Source organism: Capsicum annuum, chromosome 12, assembly GCF_002878395.1.
Source record: "Capsicum annuum cultivar UCD-10X-F1 chromosome 12, UCD10Xv1.1, whole genome shotgun sequence".
Taxonomy (NCBI): Eukaryota; Viridiplantae; Streptophyta; class Magnoliopsida; order Solanales; family Solanaceae; genus Capsicum; species Capsicum annuum.
In genome coordinates this window covers 230,633,524-230,654,935 of record NC_061122.1, presented here as the reverse complement: position 1 = coordinate 230,654,935, position 21,412 = coordinate 230,633,524, and the positions used below count along the sequence as shown (strand labels likewise).

General features: G+C 37.3%; 1 protein-coding gene, 2 long non-coding RNA genes and 1 pseudogene across 3 annotated transcripts; 2 read left to right on the top strand and 2 right to left on the bottom strand.

The window, feature by feature from the left end:
* The first annotated feature begins 820 nt into the window (after positions 1–820).
* On the top strand, positions 821–2,569 carry LOC107849966. The gene is made up of 4 exons (XM_047401320.1): positions 821–1,238; positions 1,308–1,454; positions 1,557–1,742; positions 2,465–2,569. The coding sequence occupies exons 1-4, from the start codon at positions 936–938 to the stop codon at positions 2,519–2,521; spliced, it is 693 nt and encodes a 230-aa protein (XP_047257276.1). The 5' UTR covers positions 821–935; the 3' UTR covers positions 2,522–2,569.
* Positions 2,570–2,940: 371 nt separating this feature from the next.
* Positions 2,941–3,598, top strand: LOC107848812 (annotated as a pseudogene).
* Positions 3,599–7,440: 3,842 nt separating this feature from the next.
* LOC107849797 lies at positions 7,441–15,110 on the bottom strand. Its single transcript, XR_001668280.2, has 4 exons — positions 14,103–15,110; positions 9,630–9,767; positions 9,342–9,543; positions 7,441–7,673 (listed from the first exon to the last, which is right to left on the bottom strand). It is a non-coding gene; the product is annotated as an uncharacterized LOC107849797 (long non-coding RNA).
* Positions 15,111–16,067: 957 nt separating this feature from the next.
* LOC124889480 lies at positions 16,068–17,438 on the bottom strand. Its single transcript, XR_007048499.1, has 2 exons — positions 17,229–17,438; positions 16,068–16,358 (listed from the first exon to the last, which is right to left on the bottom strand). It is a non-coding gene; the product is annotated as an uncharacterized LOC124889480 (long non-coding RNA).
* Positions 17,439–21,412: the final 3,974 nt, after the last annotated feature.

Genomic DNA, 21,412 nt, shown 5'->3' with positions numbered 1-21,412 from the left:
ACTGCATGCAACTTTTTGTATTTGATATAAAGTATAAAATACAGTAAAATTCAACTGGCTCTATTCAATTAAACCACTGTAAAATTAAGCATAACATAGTACCACCAATACATTTAGTACCAATAATGAATATATACATATACATTCATACAAATACCAATAAGACATACAGTATCAATAAAGTATAGAGATATACAAACATATATACACAAACGAATACAATATACAAAACATAAGCCCCTAATACAAAAAGATAGCCCACTGCACTAAAGCTCTCGCTATGTGCAGGGTTCGAAGAAGGACACCACCACAAGAGTGTATTGTACGCAGCCTTACCTTGCATTTCTGTCAAGAGGCTGTTTCAAATCCTAGTGATATAGCAACAACTTTATCAGTTACTCTAAGACTCCCCTTCATAAGCCCCTAATACAAAAATATTAAAAAAAAAAACTGAGAGGCAGCGAGGGAGAGGGGAGGGAAGCGAGCGAAATTGGAATAGAGGAAGGAGAGTGGTGAGAGGATGAAGGAGAAGTGTCGCTATGAGTTGTATTTAATCGACAAGAGAAGCTATGAATTGTAATTAATTTAAACATAGACTAAATAGGATAATTAGACCGTTATATTTGAAATTATGTTTTTTTTGGAAACACCAGGAAAACCCGCAGCCGCTACACCCTCTGCCTTTCGGGTGAGCACTCTGTGGTGCGCAACGGGTAAACCCCTCACTGTGCAATAGCTCGCAAACCATACAAGAGATGTAAACCGCACTAGGTAAACCCCGTGCGACGAGCTCGATTGAGAAGGCATTAGGGGTGGATCGAACCCGCGACCTCCGCTAATCACCCCAACAAGGTACCTATAAATATGGAAGTAAATATTGTGTAACATAGCTACCTCCTTTAACCTGATTTTCCATTACTAGGGGAGAAGAGGCAATGTTGGGATCAGGATTATCATCTTCAGGGGAGAAGAGGCAACCACCACAAGGAGGATCCGAGAGCGAGAAGAGGCAAAAGGGGGAATGCAAGGGAGGAAGGATAAAGAAGTTCGCGAATGAGGAGGACTATCAGCAGTATATTAAACAAGGCAATGGATTTGCTCGAGGATATTTACCACGCAACTTTAGAAAAGCTGATTCTCTGGAAGATATAGATCTTCCTGATGGCGCTCCACCCGAGTATCACTATCATTTTGCTGATATCTGGGCAGTTTTCCTTCGTCAAATTTATTTAACCAATGTACGTATTATCTACTTTTAATAGTATTTTTTGAAAGACAGGTTTATATATTGGGTGCTTGTTCCACAGGGTATGGACCTTGATACTTATCCTGGTCCTACTGACACTTGTGATATATGGCCGTTGGACTTAACGTCACCCCGTGGTGAAAACTATGTTATTGCTAGCAAGGATTTGGCTGATCTTGCTATAAAGAAATACAATGATGAGTCCAATGTATGTATCCATGCTTTTCATTTCTTTGTGGTGGGATTAGTAGACTGACTGACTATATGATCTCTTCTGCTGTTAATTAATACCGATAGATTCACCTTGCAGTTTTATAAGTATGAGTTGTTGAAGATTGAGAAAGCGAACCAACGCCAGACAGGATACACTGAATTTTTCATGACTGTTAAAGTCAGGAATGTCACTCTTGCTACTGTTGTCGAAACTTTTCAAATACATGCTGCATACCAGGGTACTCTTTCTAAAGAAGTCCTTTCTTGCCTGCCAAAAGGAGGGGTAAGAACCTGTCGAAGTCCTTTATGTCAGAGTTTGTGACGCGAATTTTGTTGATCCGGCCCTGAAAAGTTCACGGTGCGATCCAAGTTTGTGATTTTTTGTTGGGTCTGTGGTGGTAGCGTAGGGATAGGCCCGATCCCGGAGTCCGCCACTGATCCCATTGGGGGGTGTGGGCGAAGCCCCCGCAGTATGGACCTGTATGTTTTTGGCAGTGGCAGAGCCACAAATTATACTATTTTTATATGGTCAAAAATATTTTTATGTATATATAGTAGATGTTGAACCCCATTCGACTAGTCCGTATATTTACTTCTGAACCCCTCAGTGAAAATTCTGGCTCCGCCACTGGTTTTTGGGCTTCGGATCTATTTGTACGCACGTATTATATAAGTGCGTTTGGTGGGCTGTTTTGGGTAGTTTTATATACACAAAATTGAGACTATTGTCTAGACCTTGTATTTCCTCTTCTTCATAGTGAATTTCCTCTGCCTCTGCCCATGGTTTTTCCCGCAAGGGTTTCCACGTGAAATCTGTGTGTATTCTTGTTGTTTTCTTTTGTTTGTGGTTTGCTTATTCTGTCCGATTATTCTGTCCGATCATAACAGTTATGGGTTAAAATTTACTGGACATAGAAAATCATAGGCATTTGTTATCTGTTGAAAATGCACTTTTAAATGATACCCAACTTTAGTTTGAATTTTTCCAACCGAACTTATTGACAGGCATTGCCAAGTCCAACGCAGATGGAAGTGTCACTGGGAATGAATGGCGGCACCTGAACTCTAGTTGACGTTTTACTTTGGTATCTTGATACTATTATTGTGCACCTTACCTATAAGATTTCTAAATTTAGTAGTGGTTGAGAACATTTCAGTAGCTGTATTTAAAAGTGTTTTGCCTTATGAACGTATTCATATGATTAGTTTTGGGAATTCAGCGTCTTGATTGGGGGAGATCTACTTATTAATATTGTGTTTCTATTTGCTAGCATGATGAAGATATGCCACACTAAATAGAATATGGCAACCTGTAGCTATGAAATAATCCAAGTTCCCCGTTGTCTTCCTCAAGGTCCAGTCCCGTTCAATTAGGTAGTCTCCATTCAACAGATTGAGCACAGCTCTGCTGTTTTCTTAATTGTTAGTTGCCACTTAACGCCCCAGGGGTACATGCTATATTGGTGCTGTCGTTCCTGAACCAATGTTGGCTCACAAGGCAGAGGAGGATGGCATTGCTTGGTTAGAGGTCATTACAGGTAAGGAGGGTCATGTAGACTATGATATGGTGCTTGGAGTTGTTTACACCCACCCCGAGGTAGCTTATTTTGGGAAAACTGAGGAACAAGTGAAGGCACTCCGAGTTGATTATCATGTAGGCAATTTCCTTTCCCAACAAACGGTAGAGCCAAGGCAATTGATGATGCTGAGGGAATTGTCAAGGTAATTGCTGAGAAAGAGAGCGATGAGATATTGGGCGTCTATGTAATGTCACCTAATGCAGGTGAGCTTATTCACGAAGTTGTCTTGGCATTGCAGTACGGAACATCAAGTGAGGACATCGCTCATCCAACAATGAGTGAGGCACTCAAAGAAGCAGTCGTGGCCACTTATGACAAGCCCATTCACATGCAGGCTTATGTTATATCTTCCAAAGAGGCTTTCATCAAGGTCTATATTTTTGTCTACTTGCTCGGCGATCAGTCAGTGAAGTCATTTGGATCTCTAACTAATGACTCTCTTGGAAAATCCATTGAAGCAAACATTGATAAATGGCTAAAACAAAATTGTATCAGCATGCATCTGGCTGCCCTTGCCCTAATGTATGTATCAGCATGCATGACTAAACTCTTATGTTGAATACACCTTGAATATGTATTCATGTCTTATTTGACAGGGTTTTGACATTGCCATATATATATATCCCAGTAAAGCCAAGGCAGCTATGTATATATACCATACCTCGATTTCGAGAAAGAAAATGACTTGTTGATGGAACTGGCTAACCATGCTATTCAGGAATATATGCCTCTATTCATCTTTGAACAAAAAGCGATTTCGAATCTATAGCATTTCTTAAGGCATCTCCGATACTTGTCTTAGCGAAGAGTCTTTACAAATACGATTCAAGATTGCATTTGACGTTATAAGAATAGTTTCCCTCAAAACCTAATTACAAAAGATAATTTGATTTTACGCATTTTAACAAATTAAGAAGAAATTAAAGCAAATACGTGAAAATTTCATCCTCCTTCCGTTTAAAAAATAATGACCTACTTTTCTTTTTAGTCAGTTTAAAAAAGAATGATCTCTTTTCTATTTGACAATACTTTAATTTCAACTTTCCACATAACATGTTTAGAACTATAAAATTAAAGGACATTCTGATACATTTGACATAACTTTAATTTAAGGCCACAAGATTCAAAAGAAATAAACTATAAAACCGAAAATGAACCTAAAGAAAGCAGATGAAGAAGAGACAAACACACAAGAGGCAAAAATACACACGGATTCAAGAACAAAACACAAACTACTTGCATAAAATGAAAGATAGATAGTGAGACATAAACTATTACAAACAATAGAAACTGACCAAAACCCACTAAAACTCACAATAACACCACCACACTCTTACGTTGACACAAAAGAGACTCAATCTTTCCCCTTAAACTTTGTGTTAAATCAAAGTAGGCCATTCTTTGTTAAACGAAGGGAGTATTATTTTTGACTGATTTAGTTGAGAAGGTGTGATGTTTTTTTTTGTCCAAGCTTCGACGGCTATGTTAATGGAGTATTGGGGAAGATGGATATTTAAAAGAGAAGAGGATTTTATTTTCATAAAGAAGAGAAGCAAAGACGTTTGCAGGTGACATTTTTTAATTAGTTGTGGCAACAAATATTTCTCCTTCGTGCGCGTCGGATGCGTGATTACGATATGGGTTGAAACTTGATTAAAATGGTGTATTTACAACGGTCTTTACAAGCAAAACAAAGGACTTGGCGTATACTTTTGTTACTTCCATTGCGATCCATGTTGTTTGTATAGGTTCATCACCATTATATTGGCTTGGCTGCTTGTTCCACAGGCTATGGACCTTGATACTTTTCCTGGTCCGGCTGACACTTGTGCTGTGTGGCCGTTGGACTTAACGGCACCTTGTAATAAACCCGAGCTTGTTCATTGCAAGGAATTGGCTGATCTTGCTATAAAGGAATACAATGATGAGTCCAATGTATCCATGCTTTTCATCTCTTTGTGGGATTAGTAGACTGACTGACTGACTCTATGTTTTCTTCCATCTGCTGCTAATTAATACCGATTCACCTTGCAGTTTCATAAGTACGAGCTGTTGAAGATTGAGAAAGTGAACCTACGCGAGACAGCATCTTCTGAATATTTCATGACTGTTAAAGTCAAGAATCTCACTCTTGGTACTGTTATCGAAACTTTTCAAATACATGCTGATCACCGGGGTACTTTTTATAAAGGAGTCGTTTCTTGCCTGCCAAAAGGAGGGGTAAGCACCTATTGAGGTTTACAATTTACCTTTTCTTTCGTGTGTGCGTGCTTGATTTCGGAAAAAGCTCCCATAAGATATGAATTACTACGTGTTGTACTCTTGGAGTTTTGATGATTTACAAGCTATTCCACAAAGGACCTCATCGACTGCTAAAGTCAGTATCTATGGGACCTGGTCCCATACGAAGTTGATCAGCTTGGTGGCACTGCAGTAGAGGCAGTCAACCTCGACCAATGGGAGAAGTTTTAGGTTTTGTTATAAAAGGATCACTCACACACAACAAAACCTAGTTTTTGCAAATCAAAATTTCTCTCAATAAGCAAAATCGGTCTCATATGAACGCTGCTCATACTTCAACAAGGGATCGGATCGAGTGCTCATTTAGTCTTGTTGTGCCTTGAGTCTTTTGTGTTTTGCTTTTATATTGTAAATCTACTCCTGAACTATAAAGGTTAGTAAATATATATAGCTTGTCCAAGTCTTAGTTTGAATAGTATCAATTAGAGGTAATTGATCGAGTCACTTTGTATTTGGTCAAGTTTTCTTTCCACTTTGGGTGGTGTTTGTCCTGAGTAGAGTTACTTAGGACTGGTGACTAGAGTTCGTTGGTTTAGTAGAGTTATTACAAGAGGTTAGGATTAAGAGTTTAATCCTTGTGATTATTGGAGTCTGTAATCACTTAGATGCTTGAAGATTAGAGGAGAGTTGGGAAATCCGGTGAGACAGGTCGTGGTTTTTCCTCCCTTAAGAAAGGAGATTTCCACGTAAACACTGTGTGCACTTTAAATCATACGCATTTGTTATTGTGGAAAATGCACTTGTAAATGATAGCTAATTTTATTTTGAATTTTTCCAACTGAACTTATTGACAGGCATTGCCAACGGAGATGGAAGTATCACTGAATGGAGATGGAACGAACGCCACCTGAACTCTATTCCTGAACTCTATCGTTGTTTTACTTTGATATCTTGATCAGATAATATTCGTGCACCTTATCTATAAGATTTCTAAACTTTGTCGTGGTTGTGAACATTTCAGTATCTGTATTTATAAGTGTTTTACTTCTGAGACGCCGATCCAAGACTTCGTTGTTAGTTGAAGCATCTTTTATTCCAGATTTTGTATGCTGTAGTTTAACTGTAGTGTGGCATCTAATATTCATAATAGCGTTATCAAAATTTTACTTATTATTACGCTACATGTGCCCATCTGAGCTGAGGTAACGTGAAATTGAGAAGATTTTAGTTGCTGTTTACTCGTTTAAGAGAATTAACTTGGCTAATATCGATCTCTTTTTCCCAGAGACAAACAGTAGGTGTTTTCTTCTCATCTGTTCTAGCCTTGGTGGACAGAGTTACCTGGTACCTGTTACTAGTGGGAGGTGGCGTATCTCGTGGATTAAGTCGAGATGTGTGCAAGCTGGCCCGAACACCACGATTATCAAAAAAAAAAAAATATCGATCTCTTTTATTATTCAGCAACATATATTTTAGATTGTAGATCACAGTTTGTACACCTTGTTCTTAACCTAGCTAGTAGAGTCATTAGGTGAAATCATATGGACGCCCAGTATCTTATCGCGCTCTTTCTCAGCGATTACCTTGTCAATCCCCGCAGCATCAATTTCCTTGGCTCGACTGTTTGCTAGAAGAAAGTGACAACACGATAATCAACTCCGAGTGCCTTTACCTGTTGCCCGGTTTTCTCAACATAAGGCACCTTGGGGTGGGTGTTAGCAACACCAACACCACGCACCATATCGGAAACAGTCTCTCTATTTCATCTGATGTAGTGGTATGGTCTGCGTACACTCTACCCTCCCCAAACCCCACTATGTGAGAATACACTGGGTATGTTGTTGTTGTTGACTTCTCAAGAGCACGTTGGAATTGCTTGCGAACTCACCATCCATGATTGGAACAATATCAGCTGCAAATTCAACAACGGTCACCTCTGAGCCGAGGTAACCACCCCAGATAGATCCCATCTCAAGGCCTATAATGCCAGCACTAATAAAAATTGTACTCACAAGATTCATCAATAAAAATTACTTTTTTTTATCTTTCATTTGTCTTTGGTTGCAGTTAATTTTCGATGCTTTGAAAATTTGTTGCGAACAGAAAGCACAGGTATCAACAAACTGAATTGAACACCATCAAACAAGATAATATAGAATTCAGGGATCCCGGCCATAAGAGCAAAGTAAATGGGAAGTTTTGTTACAAGAGAGTTTGCCCGACCATAATAAATTTATCCAAATACTTCTACAGCTAATAATGACGTTGTCTATCAACGTTAACCATTTCGTACATATGATGATACTGTTCTCAACTAGTAACAGATTCCAAAATAAATAGTTTCAACTGCCTCCAGTGAAGCTTCTTCTCAATCAACTTTAGAGATGAACCAACTGCACATTAGTCCAAAAAAAAAAAATGGAATTAGCCAAAAAGTATAGTTGTAAGCCTAGGAAATTAGCTATCAAGTATAGGTCATGTATTGTTACTCCAACCCTTTGACAATTAAAACAAAAAAGCCAACCTAGTGCACTAAATCGCCTGCTATGCGTGGGGTTCAGGAAAGGGCCGAACAACAAGGGTTTATAATTGTATGCAGTTTCCACCCACATTTTTGCACCAGGCTGTTTCCACGACTTGAACTCATGACCTTTCGATCACACGGCAACAACTTCACCAGTTACTCCAAGAATCACCTTCCCCTTTGACAACTAAACTACAACTAATTCAGCGCAATTTTATTCGTTATATTTAAAACATAATTGTTTTTAACACCTATTTTCACGACCCTTAATCGCTTTAGTTATATAACATATGATGGTGTTCTTACCTAGTACTAGATTCAAAAAGCAATAGTTCAACCTCCTTCTTCTCAATTCAACTTCTCAGATAAACCAACCGCATATTAGTCCCAGAAAAACTGAAGTAGCCATGACGTATAGATGTAAACCAAGGCAATAAGCTATCGAGTATTAAGTCAAACGGTGCTATTCCAACTCTTTGACAACTAAACTACGACTAAAATTCAGCGCAAGTCATCGGTTTAGTAACTATATTTCAGTGTCAGCAAAGGGAGAAGGATGACAAACTGTTACAGAAACGTAAAGGTGATAATGTTAGCACTTCCAGTGATGCATCAACAGATGAAGGAGGACCAAACAGTTTGCGGATAAAATGGCCTACCTGAATCACACCAGAGATGATTTGTACATATACACTCTTTCTATTATCAAACATTGTTAGAGGGAGTCCAAACAGGTTGCAGATAAACTGGCGTCCCCGAATCAAACCAGAGATGATGTGTACGTATACCTTCTTTCTGATAATCTACCAACACAAGTTAGAGGTTTGTCGAATGTGGAGCGATGGCAATGTTAAAGAGTTTGTGACCCAAATTCTGTTGATCCGGCCCTGAAAAGTTCACGGTGGGATCTATGTTTGTGGTTTTTGTGGGGTTTGTGGTGGTAGCATATGAACCTGTATGTTTTTGGGTTTATGATTTATTTGTACGCACGTATTATATAAGTGTAATTTAGTGGGTTGTTTTGGACGGTTGATATACGTCATTGAGACTTTCGTCTCCTCATTGTACTCCTCTCCATTATAGTGAATTCCTCCGCCTCTGCCCGAGGTTTTTCCCGGCAAGTATTTCCATGTAAATCTGTGTGTCTTCTTCTTATTTTCTTTTGCTTTGTGGTATTACTTATTCTGTCCGAACATAACAGACAACTATGTAGATGTGGTTGTATATGAGCCATCTGGAGTTTCATCAACTTGGTTCACCGAGTTCTCACCATGTACAAGAAGGATAGTCTGGCGCTCCAACAAAATGTATGCCCGTTGTTATGCAGTGGCAATAAAAACGTGACTCGGTTTTGTGTAAAACAAACGTTATCATTTTAAATGACCATAACACCAAAGCCAGCAACAGAAACTACGCCTCATTCCCAAAAGATTAACCAAAGCCAAAGAAACAGGAAAAACAAGTAGCACTAAGATTCATTAAAAATGATACGTTTCACCATCAACCTCTAAAAAAGGAAAGGGAATTAATTGTATACCTCATTTTAATTAGACATACATTTTTCTCTGGCAACGAAGAACAACATTCTTCTCATCTGTTCCTCTATACGCGTGGATCCGGAAAGATTCCCAAGGTGTACGCAGAGTGATATTATCGATGTTAACGTTCATGAAAAATTCGCGATGTTCAGCCTCAACAAGGTTCACTGTTTCAATATACCTGAACTTGTACTTGTAAACCTGTATGAAAGGCAAAAAAATACCATAAGGACAACTTTCTGTATGAGGGAGATTGGTCAAAGCTGAATAGAGACATATATATATACATTTTCCTCCTTAAGGTTGTATTCCTGAATAGCATGTTCAGCCAGATCCTTCAGCAAGTCAAGTTCGTTTTCAAAATCCAGTTATGGTATATACACAGCTGCCTTGGCATGACCCGGATATATGGAAATGTCGAAACCCTGTCAAATAATAACACATGAATACATATCCAAGCTTTCTATTCAACAGAGATCTATCCAAAGTTTAGTGATCCAGAGACGAATTAAAGAAGCTGATATTCAATCAAGTAATAAAATTTTGTAAGTTACGGAGCTAGCTTTTGGACTATTATTTTCTTGATAGTAGTAAAGAGAAGTAAGGGCTAATCAATTCACGACTAATAGTTAGCGACTCGCAACTTGTAAGTAAGCCCCATATCTGACAAACTTGTGTGATTAAGCAAATCAACAACAATAACATAACCCCCGGGTTGTCCGTATGTATAATTCCACAAATCCGTACCACTAACTCACAACAACAACAACATATCCAGTATATTCACCCCAAGTGGGGTCTGGGGAGGGTAAGTGTACGCAGTCGATACCACTACCTCAAATGTGAGATAGAGAGGCTGTTTCTGATAGACCCTCAGCTTAAAATACAACAATTTAAGATAAGATAAACGAATAGTAATAGAGCAAGATACAATAGAAATTAACATATTCAATAATATCAATAACAAGATACTCCAAGTACACACCAAAACATACAACATCCTAACTCAGACTAATCTTCTACCCTAATTCGCCTCCTCCACAACTTCCTATCTAGGGTCAAGCTGCTCCATGCATGTCATGTCTAATCACCTCCCTCCAATATTTCTTCGCAGGGGTGGACCTACGCTATAATTTGGGGTGCTCCGGCACCCACTAAACTCGATATAAAATATATAAAAAGCACCCACTCTAACAAAAAGTTAGTTGGATGCATTGGCATTTAGGTTGATCTTAAGTTGTAATTTTTTTAATTTTTTAAGCACCCATTGTCCTCAAATTCTGTGTGCCACTGTTTCTTTGGTCTACCTCTACCTAGCTTGAAACTATCCCTAACCAACCTCTCAACAAATACTAATAATACTAATACTGTAGTAACAAAACAACAGATATTAGAAGAAGAAGAATAAAAGAAAAGGAATGAAGACAAACATCGGATTCACAAATCTGAGTGAAGTATTTTTTATAAACTGACAGAAATATAGAACGGTGATCCTTGGAAGCGGCTTCAGGGAGGAAATCTTCGTCTTTCCAAACCTCTAAACCATTCAAGAACCTGCCCAACAGTTCCTTCTTCCATTTACCAGACATTTCTTCCTCAAAACCCTAACACCCCTGTAACACTCCGCATTTCGGGCTAGAATAAAAACCATGACTTTGATGCGTTGATAATCCCAGAGCCTTAAATCCTATGCCAATTTGGCAGGTTTATGTAGTATGTGAATCCATTTGAGCATGAATTTAGACCATAGAGGTCCTTCAACTCAAGGACGAGTTGAAACTATTTCGATCGATTAAGTTTTAGTGGACGTTGTAATTTGTGTCAGCTTCCATCGACCATAACACTCTGTATATGTCGAATTAGAGAGCCTACTGTATGTCAAATGATAGGTGTTTGAGTTAACTTTCCAACGATACCAATTTTGCTAAAATCCGACACCCGAGCAAGAAGTTATGACCTTTCAAAGTAGTATGCGTCGCCTAACCAATCGCACATGGCCACTGTAAAGCATATGCGATACCATATGCAGCGCCTATGTAAATATAGGCGATATCATATGCGGTGCCTATGTAAATATAGACGATATCATATGCGGAGCCTATGTAAATATATACGATATCATATGCGGCGCATATCTTATGGTTTCAAGTGACTTAAACACTTCGCTTACGGGGTAAAATGGTCCTTTTCCCACCCTTATTCAGCCATAAACAGGAAATTCAGTCCCCAATTCTCCAAAATATATCCACATTCATCTAAAAATTCTTAAGAACACTCCCAAAGGTTTCAAACTAAAAACCCAAATAAATCAGGATTTAACCGTGGGTTTTCAAAATTGATTGGAGATTCGGAATCCCCAATCCACACACTTCAAGAAGCACCCATTATTTTCTGAAATAGAGGTACATGGGGTTTTCCTAAATTCTCATGAACATAGAAAAATCATGTTTTAGAATGTGGTTTTTGAATCTATGTATATATTAATGTATTAAATGTTTTAACATCATTGTTTTGGTCTTTTGACCTTCCCCAAAGTGATTTGAGAATATGAATGTAGGAAACCATGTATTTAAGAATGGATTCTTGTTGAGAGCATGATTTTCGGTGAATTCCCTCTTTAGTGAATTTTTCAGATTTCTCATAGTATATGAATTGTTTTGCAATGCATCCCTGAAAAGCACTATATGAAATGATTGAACTCTTGTTATGATTTTAAGGTGGTTTTAAATCACTAAAGAGGGAATCTAGCATGAATGTTTAATGTTCATAATGCATGTAATGAAAGAGTGCATGGATTTGCTAAAGGCACTAGACCACCATATGTTGATGAAGTTTTTGCATGATTTTGACTTGAGTTTCGAAACACGAAATCTTCTATATCAGTTGCATGTTTTTGGTGGTCTAAATTATGCTTTAAATGAAAGATTTAGCTTAATGTATTATGACTCAGAAATCATGACTTGCAAGTCTTGGTATGACGATACCAATTCAGACCAATGCCATATCAGACTCAGAATAATAGACATTTCAGACTATCATGATTTTAGATATTCAGAATGTTGCATGTACAGAAAAGGTTAAAAATGGGCATACAGAGATATTAGGTGGTTCCCTGTAGAGAGCTTGAGTTCAAGCAACTCATTGCCTAAAATTGTGGTTTGCCGACTCGGGTATATTATTATACGCTGACTTAAGTGTCGTGTGGCGTATCAGATTCAGGAACTCCAACCCTTGCGGCATACTAGGGTTGGAGGCTTCCCCGCCGAGTCAACGACGGATTCCATATCGCCCGTGGAATATCAGACTTGTAGGGGATACCACCTAACTCAGAAGTAATACATAGATCAGAATTGGAGATTTACAGACAGGTTACATGTTTTTAGAAGGTGCCCATGTGTTTTTCAGAAACTGTATTATGCATAATGTTTGATGAACATTTGCTCTCACGTATTATATATATATATATATATATATATATATATATATATATATATATTCAATTACTCTATTTTGGATTGCTTCGCGTGCCAGTACAATTGTGCTGACCCCCCTTCCTCCCAGGTACTGAGGCGCAGTCTAGAGGTCCAGATCCTCAGTAGAGTCTACAGACAGGATTGTCTCAGAGTTCAGTTGGTGAGCCTTCTTTGCTTCGGAAGGCCTAGTCATTTAGGTATTTATTTTAGTATGACTTTTGGTCTGCTAGGGCCTTGTCCCAGTTATTCAGATAGTATGTCAGTAGAGATTTCGCAGACTGTTGCAGATGTTTATTAAATATTGTTGGGCATGTTTTCAAGCCTTTAATTGTTTTAAATTGTTGACTATGTTTTCGTATTATTGTGTCTATTCCGTATTACTTTGATCATATGAATTATGTGCATGATTACCAGATAGATTTTTTTTAGAAAAATATAAATTTCAATCTGTTAATGGTATTTATAAATGAAAATAAATTTTCTTTGTTCAATTTAGGTGACATTTTTTAAAATTTTTAATTACAAATTTTTAAAATTATTAATTGTTGTGATTTAGTAATGTTTACATTATTTTTTTTTACTATTGGAATATTTTTATACAAATGAAAATACAAGCTATAGATTATTTCTATCTATACATCAACAAATATGTTTTTCCTTAAAAATTATTTAACTTCGTAATTAAAAAATTAAAGTATTAAAAAAAAAGTTTAACAAGACATGTTTAACATGTCATTAGATTATATTAATTATTACTATAAAGTAAAAGGTGGTATATAACAAAACAAACTATATACTATATTTGTTCCGTCTTTATGGAAAAAATGAGAAAAATTACATGCAACAGTAACCAATTTCACAATTTTATGTTCATATGTTGCTGAAGCTGTTAAAATTGTGAAATCGGTTACTGCTGCACGTAATTTTTCTCATTTTCGCCATATTTTCAACTCGATGTGTTATAAGATCGTATCTCTTCATGAATATAGCATTTTCTCACGTATCTAGTGGCCTTTTGGCTTGTTAGGTACATGGATTATTGAACCTGTCGAAATTCTGCATGCTAGAAGTATGAGTTTGCCTAGAATTGAGAGATTACGCAATAATTGCCTGAGTCCTGAGCAGAAAACTACTTATCCTCTCAGTAATGACTCGTGAGTTTGCTAGGTTTTGTCCAAAATACTTATATACTCAAAACCGAATTATCGTAGGGACTTCCTCTGTCCATGAAGTATCTATGACATAGGAGCCATATGCATGCAAGAGCATTCTGAAAGGGTTCAATACCTGGTAAATGATGCCTTAGACAAAGGTGCTGAAATTATTGCTCGAGGAAGTGTAGGCAATATTGGAGAAGGTGCTGTTGCTCAGTACTTCCTTCCTACTGTGTAAATGTAAATCACACAATGAAATTGATGCAGGAGGAAGTATCTTTTTAGTTTCTATTAAGATGAAGGTGGCATATTTAACTCCATATGGCAATTGCACGCAGGCTTTTGGACCAATATTGCCAATAACGAAATTCATCTCTGACGTAGAAGCTGTTCAGATTGCAAATGATTCAAGCTATGGGCTTGGTTGTGCTGTATTTTCAGGGAGTCAGCGTCGTGCTAGGCAGATAGCTTCACAATTACATTGTGGAGTGGCTGCAGCTGTCAGTGAGACTGCATCAAATTACATGTGTCAGGCACCTACAGGCATCAGCCACTTGAGGCATTTATGAAAGGAGTTTAAGTTCTATACAAAATATTCTACACTATCAGTTAACTTGACCTGCTATTGCAGGTTACCCAATTATTTACATAAAAATTAAAAAAGAAAAAATTAGGTAACCTGCAATAACAAGTCAAGTTTACTTGATAGGGTAGAATATCTATACACTGACGATGCACAAAACTTAAATTCTCATGAAAGAGCGTTTGACGTACTTATCTGTGGCTACCTCAAAAGATCATAAAGTTTCCAACATTCTTTATCCTCTAAACCCACCTTTTGTTTAGATCTTTCGACTTCCCAGCTTTTCAGGCTAATGCCTTTTGTCTTCCCAACGCCCCTTTTTTCTTGTTTCATGTTAAAATGGATCCTTCTAACATTTCCTCCTGAATAATGATATGCAGTCCCTTCCATTGGTGGAGTCAGACAGTGGATTTGGAAGATTTGCCGGTATTGAAGGATTATGAGCTTGCTTTCTTGTAAAGTTAGCAACAACAAGTGTATTCCCACACAAAGTGGGTTTTAGGAGGGTAAAATGTACGTAGTCCATACCGTTACTTACGAAGAAGTACAGAGGCTGTTTACGATAGACCCTCGGCTCAAGACAAAAAATAGTAAACAAAATCGTAATGAAACATGAAACTGGATGGATGGAATAACAGAAATAAGAAATAAGATAAGACACACATACAGTCCTAGGATTACCAGTCTGGCTACACCAAAGCTCTCCTCCCTACCTACTACGACTCATCCAGTCACACTAGCCTTCTAGCCTAATCCGCGACCTCCATACCTTCCTATTTAGGGTCATATCCTCAGTAAGCTGCTCCTTGTCACGTCTAATTACCTCCCTCCAGTATTTCTTCAGCCTACCTCTACCCCTCCTGAACCATTCAAAGCTAGCCTCTCACACCTACGAACTGGAGCATCCATGCCTCTCCTCATCACATGTCCAAACCATCTCATCCTCACTTCCTGCATCTTGTCCTCCACCGAAGCCACTCCCACCTTCTCCCGAATAGTCTCAAGCAAAAAGTTAGCAACAAGCAAAAATTTGTCTGCCCTCCTTATCCGGCATTTTATCTCAAAGTGTTGTTAACCATTTGTTGTGATCATTCTTAATGTTTTTTCACTTTTTGTGTTCCTTCAAGTGCTTGTTGAACATTTTTGTGCAAGTAATTATAAAGAGACAACTCCTTGTTTTTTCTGTTCCTTCAAGTGCTTATTGAACATTTTTGTGCAAGTAGGTAGTTATTACGAGACAATTCCTTTTGTTTCACACGAAGAGTTTTCTTCAATTCCAATATATGAAAGCTCTATGGGGTCAATTGCTACAATGCGTAGCTATACCTCACCCACATTACACCAACCTGGAGTATCAACAGGTGACTATGGCACGCCGATTTCTCAAATCGTGATGACGCCTACCTTATCCCACCAGTAGGCAAGTCAAACCATAGCCCGGAATGATAGGTAATGGGCTATTAGGCAGAGACAAAATAAAAGATCGCGTATGATAATAACAACCTCAATAATAAGTAAAAACTAAGAAGAAAGCATATGTATTATATCAAAAACGAAAGGAGGAAAAAGGACCAATTATACAAATTAATTCCTCCCAAGACCTGATAAGATCAGTACTAGAGTCACTACTAACAGGTAGTCAGAGTACTTGACAAAAATCTAAAATGTACAAAAGTAGTCTCGAATGAAAAAGACTAACTAGAATAGATAGAGGAGGATCAGCTTCGAACGACAGTAAGCTCACCCCGCTCTAAATCAGCACTGAAAGGTAGAAACCGCATCAACGTCGACCGTTAGTACCTGGATCTGCATCAGGAAAAAGATGCAGAAGTATAGTATGAGTATAAAAAAATCACGGGTACTCAGTAGGCATTATCGTCCGACTGAGCTTAATACAGAAAAGGTATAACTACAATGCGAGGACATAATCTGAGTTATTAGTAAATAAGGATGGAAAGGTAAACAACTACCAAGCTATGCAACGGCTGTAAAGGAATAAACTTGTGCAATACAGAAAAATAATAATGCAGTAATAACAATTAAATCAAACATAACCTAACTGAGCCCCCATAAGCCCGCTAGACACACTGAAGAAGACAATTAACCCAACCGTACCACAATAAGCCGGTGGGACACACAAGTGATGAAAGTAAACATAAATAATCAGATGCCAGACTCAAATCGGAACTTAGAGTAACCCTAACTATAATCAGATGCCGGACTGAAACCGGAGCTCATAGTAACAATAATAGTTAAATGTCGGACTCGAACCGAAACTCATAGTAATCATAATAGTCAATTGCCGAACTCGAATCAGAACTCATAGTAATCATAATAGTCAATTGCCGGACTCGAACCGAAACTCATAGTAATCATAATCCACCGGTAATATTAAAATCCATATCATAACAATATAAATGTCTAAATAATCATTCATTAATCTTAATTAAAAAGGGATAAATTCAAGATTTTTGCATTTTAGCTTCACGTTTTAAAGTAATAGATGCTATATTATGTTAAAAGATAATATTTCAATATTTACTAGAACGAGGCCCTAATTCAGATAAATAAGACAGTTTATATAAATCAAATAATATGCATCTACAAGTATTTATTCAAAACTAGCATAATAGTTCACAATTTCGATATATAAGCTCAAGGATAAACCTAGCCTACCTGAACGCCAAAGATAGAATATCTGCCCTAAAACCTCCGAATAATATCCCACTAGTACCCGAATTTAAATAATTAATTCGAATAATTAACTTATATTTTTGCTTGATGTTCCAATGGTAATATTTTCGCCCAAAACCTTGGCTACCGATTACATATAAAGCAGTACATGCATAAAAGTACTTTGGTTGCCTTTTGAAAAAGAAATATCTATTTCATAATACCACTACTAATGGTTGTGTCAATATATAAGTGTGAATATATATATAAAATCGGTAAAGACCTTTTTCAAATGACAAGTGTATGGCTGCCAAGCTAACACCATGTTATGTCCACAAGTTTTTCCCACGTGTGGTGATAATTGGCCATAAGTAATAATTTCCTACATCGCGTATATATTTGGGTATTGCATAAATTCGTGGTAAAATAATTATAATATTTTAAATATACTATAATTAATAAAAAATTATTTCTAACAAAACCTCTATTATATAAAAATAATATTTTAACATTTCTAAATTTACTATCTCCGCTTAAAATATTAATAAATCATAAAAATCTATTAAAAAATGATATAAATATATCACCGCTTAAAGAATTTTATCAGTATCGGATATATTCTATAAGGGTACTAAATTATATTTCTACCAAATGCCAAATTAAATTATATAATCCACGATAAATTTAGATAGTACTAAAATTATATGAAAAAACAGTAAAATGACCGTAAGGGTCATTACAACATCCACTACTAAAAGGAATTTCGTCCGCGAAAGTAAAAGATAAGGAAATACCTGAAGGATCAAACAGGTAGGAATACTGGGCGCGTGTATCACTCTTGATCTCCCATGTAGCCTCCTTAACTGGACGGTGACGCCACTGAACCTTGACTATCGGAATGTCCCTGGAACGCAACAGCCTGACGTCCCTCGCCAAAATAGACGTTGGCTCCTCTACAAACATCAATCCCTCGTCCAACTGAACCGAGTCCCACCGAAGTACATGTGACTCATCTGGGAGTGACAACCTCAATCCCCTGACAAAGCATCGAATTCGTTCGTACTCCGTCTCCAGAATCATAGTGGCGTGTCTGGCTAACTCATGGAATCTCACTTCATACTCAACCACGGTCATAGAACCCTGTCCCAATGCTGTAAACTTATCCCGGAGACTCTCACGTATGCTATGAGGCATATACTTTCCCAAGAAAGCCTCGGAGAACTGGGTCCAAGTCACTGGGGGAGATCCAGTTGGCCTAGAATCAAGATAACCACTCCACCACCTCCTCACTGCCATGTCGAACTGATAAGAAACAAAGTCTACTCCCCGTGCTTCAACCAAACCCAAATTCCGCAACTGCTCCTCACAACTGGATAGGAACTCCATAGCATTCTCTCCTTGTGTCCCGGTAAATCTGGGTGGAGTCAATTTCAAAAATTGAACTAACATTTTTCGCTCCTCCGAAGACATAACTGGATGGGCTACTGACAGTTGTGGGACTACTGGTGCTGGCGGAATCTCTACCCTAAGCGTTGCTGCCGCAAGCTATGCCCCTAAGTCAACACTACCCTGTGCTTCTCTACCCTGCCCTTGATATCTGGGTCGACTTCGACCCCAAGCTAGAACTCTAAAAGCGTGCCCCGGGCCCCGCTCGCTCGCTCTTGAACCTCGCGTCCTAGCCATCTGTGTAGAGAGTGAACCAATGAAAGAAGATTACAACCAACCCAGACTCAACGCACAAAATGGATCAAGAATGAGATTTTTTTTCCTAAAAATGCTCGATAACCTCCCGAGGATAAGATACAGACGTCTTCGTACCAATCCGTAAGACTCAACTAAACATCGGCTCCAGTACTAACAATAACAATAAGACCTACGCTCTGATACCAACTTGTCACGACCCGATTTCTCAAATCGTGATGGCACCTACCTTATCACACCAGTAGGCAAGCCAAACCATAACCCGGAATGATAGGTAATGGGCTATTAGGCAGAGGCAAAATAAAAGACCGCGTATGATAATAACAACCTCAATAATAAGTGAAAACGAAGAAGAAAGCATATGTATTATATAAAAAACGAGAGGAGGAAAAAGGACCAACTATACAAATGAATCCCTCCCAAGACCTGATAAGGTCAGTACTAAAGCCACTACTAACAGGTACCCAGAGTACCAGACAAAAATCTAAAATGTACACAAGTAGTCTCGAGTGAAAAAGACTAACTAGAATAGATAGAGGAGGATCAGCCTCGAACGACAGTAACTAGCACTGAAAGGTAGAAACTGCATCAACGCCGACTGCTAGTACCTGGATCTGCATCAGGAAAAAGATGCAGAAATGTAGTATGAGTACCAAAAACCACGGGTACTCAGTAGGCATCATCGGCCGATTGAGCTTAATACAGAAAAGGTATAACTACAATGCGAGGACGTAATCTGAGTTATTAGTAAATAAGGATAGAAAGGTAAACAACTACCAAGCTATGCAACGGCTATAAAGGAATAAACTTGTGCAATACAGAAAAATAATAATGCAATAATAACAATTAAATCAAACATAATCTAACTGAGCCCCCATAAGCCCACCAGGCACACTGAAGAAGACAATTAACCCAACCGTACCCCCATAAGACGGTGGGACACACAAGTGATGAAAGTAAACATAAATAATCAGATGCTAGACTCGAATCAGAACTTAGAGTAACCCCAACTATAATCAGATGCCGGACTCAAATCGGAGCTCGTAGTAACAATAATAGTTAAATGTCGAACTCGAACCGAAACTCATAGTAATCATAATAGTCAATTGCCGGACTCGAATCGAAACTCATAGTAATCATAATAGTCAATTGCCGAACTCAAACCGGAACTCATAGTAATCATAATCCACCGATAATATTAAAATTCATATCATAACAATATAAATGTCTAAATAATCATTCATTAATCTTAACTAAAAAGGGATAAATTCAAGATTTTTGCATTTCAGCTTCACGTTGTAAAGTAATAGATGCTATATTATGTTAAAAGATAATATTTCAATATTTACTAGAACGAGGCCCTAATCCGGATAAATAAGACAATTTATATAAATCAAATAATATGCATCTATAAGTATTTATTCAAAGCTAGCATAATAGTTCACAATTTCGATATATAAGCTCAATCTAAAAGTAGGGTAAACCTAATCTACCTGAACGCCAAAGCTAGAATATTTGCCCCGAAACCTCCGAATAATATTCGGCTAGAACCCAAATTTAAATAATTGATTCGAATAATTAACTTATATTTTTGCTTGATGTTCCAATGGTTTCAAAATATTTTCGCCCAAAACCTTGGCTACCGATTACATATAAACGAGCAGTACATGTATAAAAGCACTTTAGTTGCCTTTTGAAAAAGAAATATCTATTTCATAATACCACTACTAATGGTTGTATCGATATATAAGCGTGAATATATATATAAAATAGGTAAAGACCTTTTTCAAATGGCAAGTGTATGGCTGCCAAGCTAACCCCATGTTATGTCCACAAGTTTTTCCCACGTGTGGTGATAATTGGCCATAAGTAATAGTTTTTTACATCGCGTATATATTTGGGTATTGTATATATTTGGGTATTGCATAAATTTCGTGGTAAAATAATTGTAATATTTTGAATATATCATAATTAATAAAAAATTATTTTTAACAAAATCTCTATTATATAAAAATAATATTTTAACATTTCTAAATTTATTATCTTCGCTTAAAATATTAATAAATCATAAAAAAGTCTATTATAAAATGATATAAATATATCATCGCTTAAAGAATTTTATCAATATCGAATATATTCTATAAGGGTACTAAATTATATTTCTACCAAATGACAAATTAAATTATATAATCCACGATAAATTTAGATAGTACTAAAATTATATCACGATAAATTTAGATAGTACTAAAATTATATGAAAAAATAGTAAAATGACCGTACGGGCCATTACAGACTAAATGCAGAAATCAACCTGCTCAGGTATTGAAGCTTGTTTATACGGAATTTATACATGAGTTGTGGGCATGAGAGAAATTCCAGCATCAAGATATCAAAGTAAAACGCCAACTAAGTGTTTGAAAAGTTTGCTAAACAGTACAAAGAGTGAGATTCCTGACTTTAAACAGTCATGAAATAGTATTCAATAT

Bases quoted from the DNA above. Each gene is read 5' to 3' on its own strand.
- LOC107849966 (XM_047401320.1), top strand. From the start codon at position 936: ATGTTGGGATCAGGATTATCATCTTCAGGGGAGAAGAGGCAACCACCA. The intron at 1,455-1,556 runs GTATGTATCCAT...TTCACCTTGCAG, and splicing joins AATACAATGATGAGTCCAAT to TTTTATAAGTATGAGTTGTT. The intron at 1,743-2,464 runs GTAAGAACCTGT...ACTTATTGACAG, and splicing joins CTTGCCTGCCAAAAGGAGGG to GCATTGCCAAGTCCAACGCA.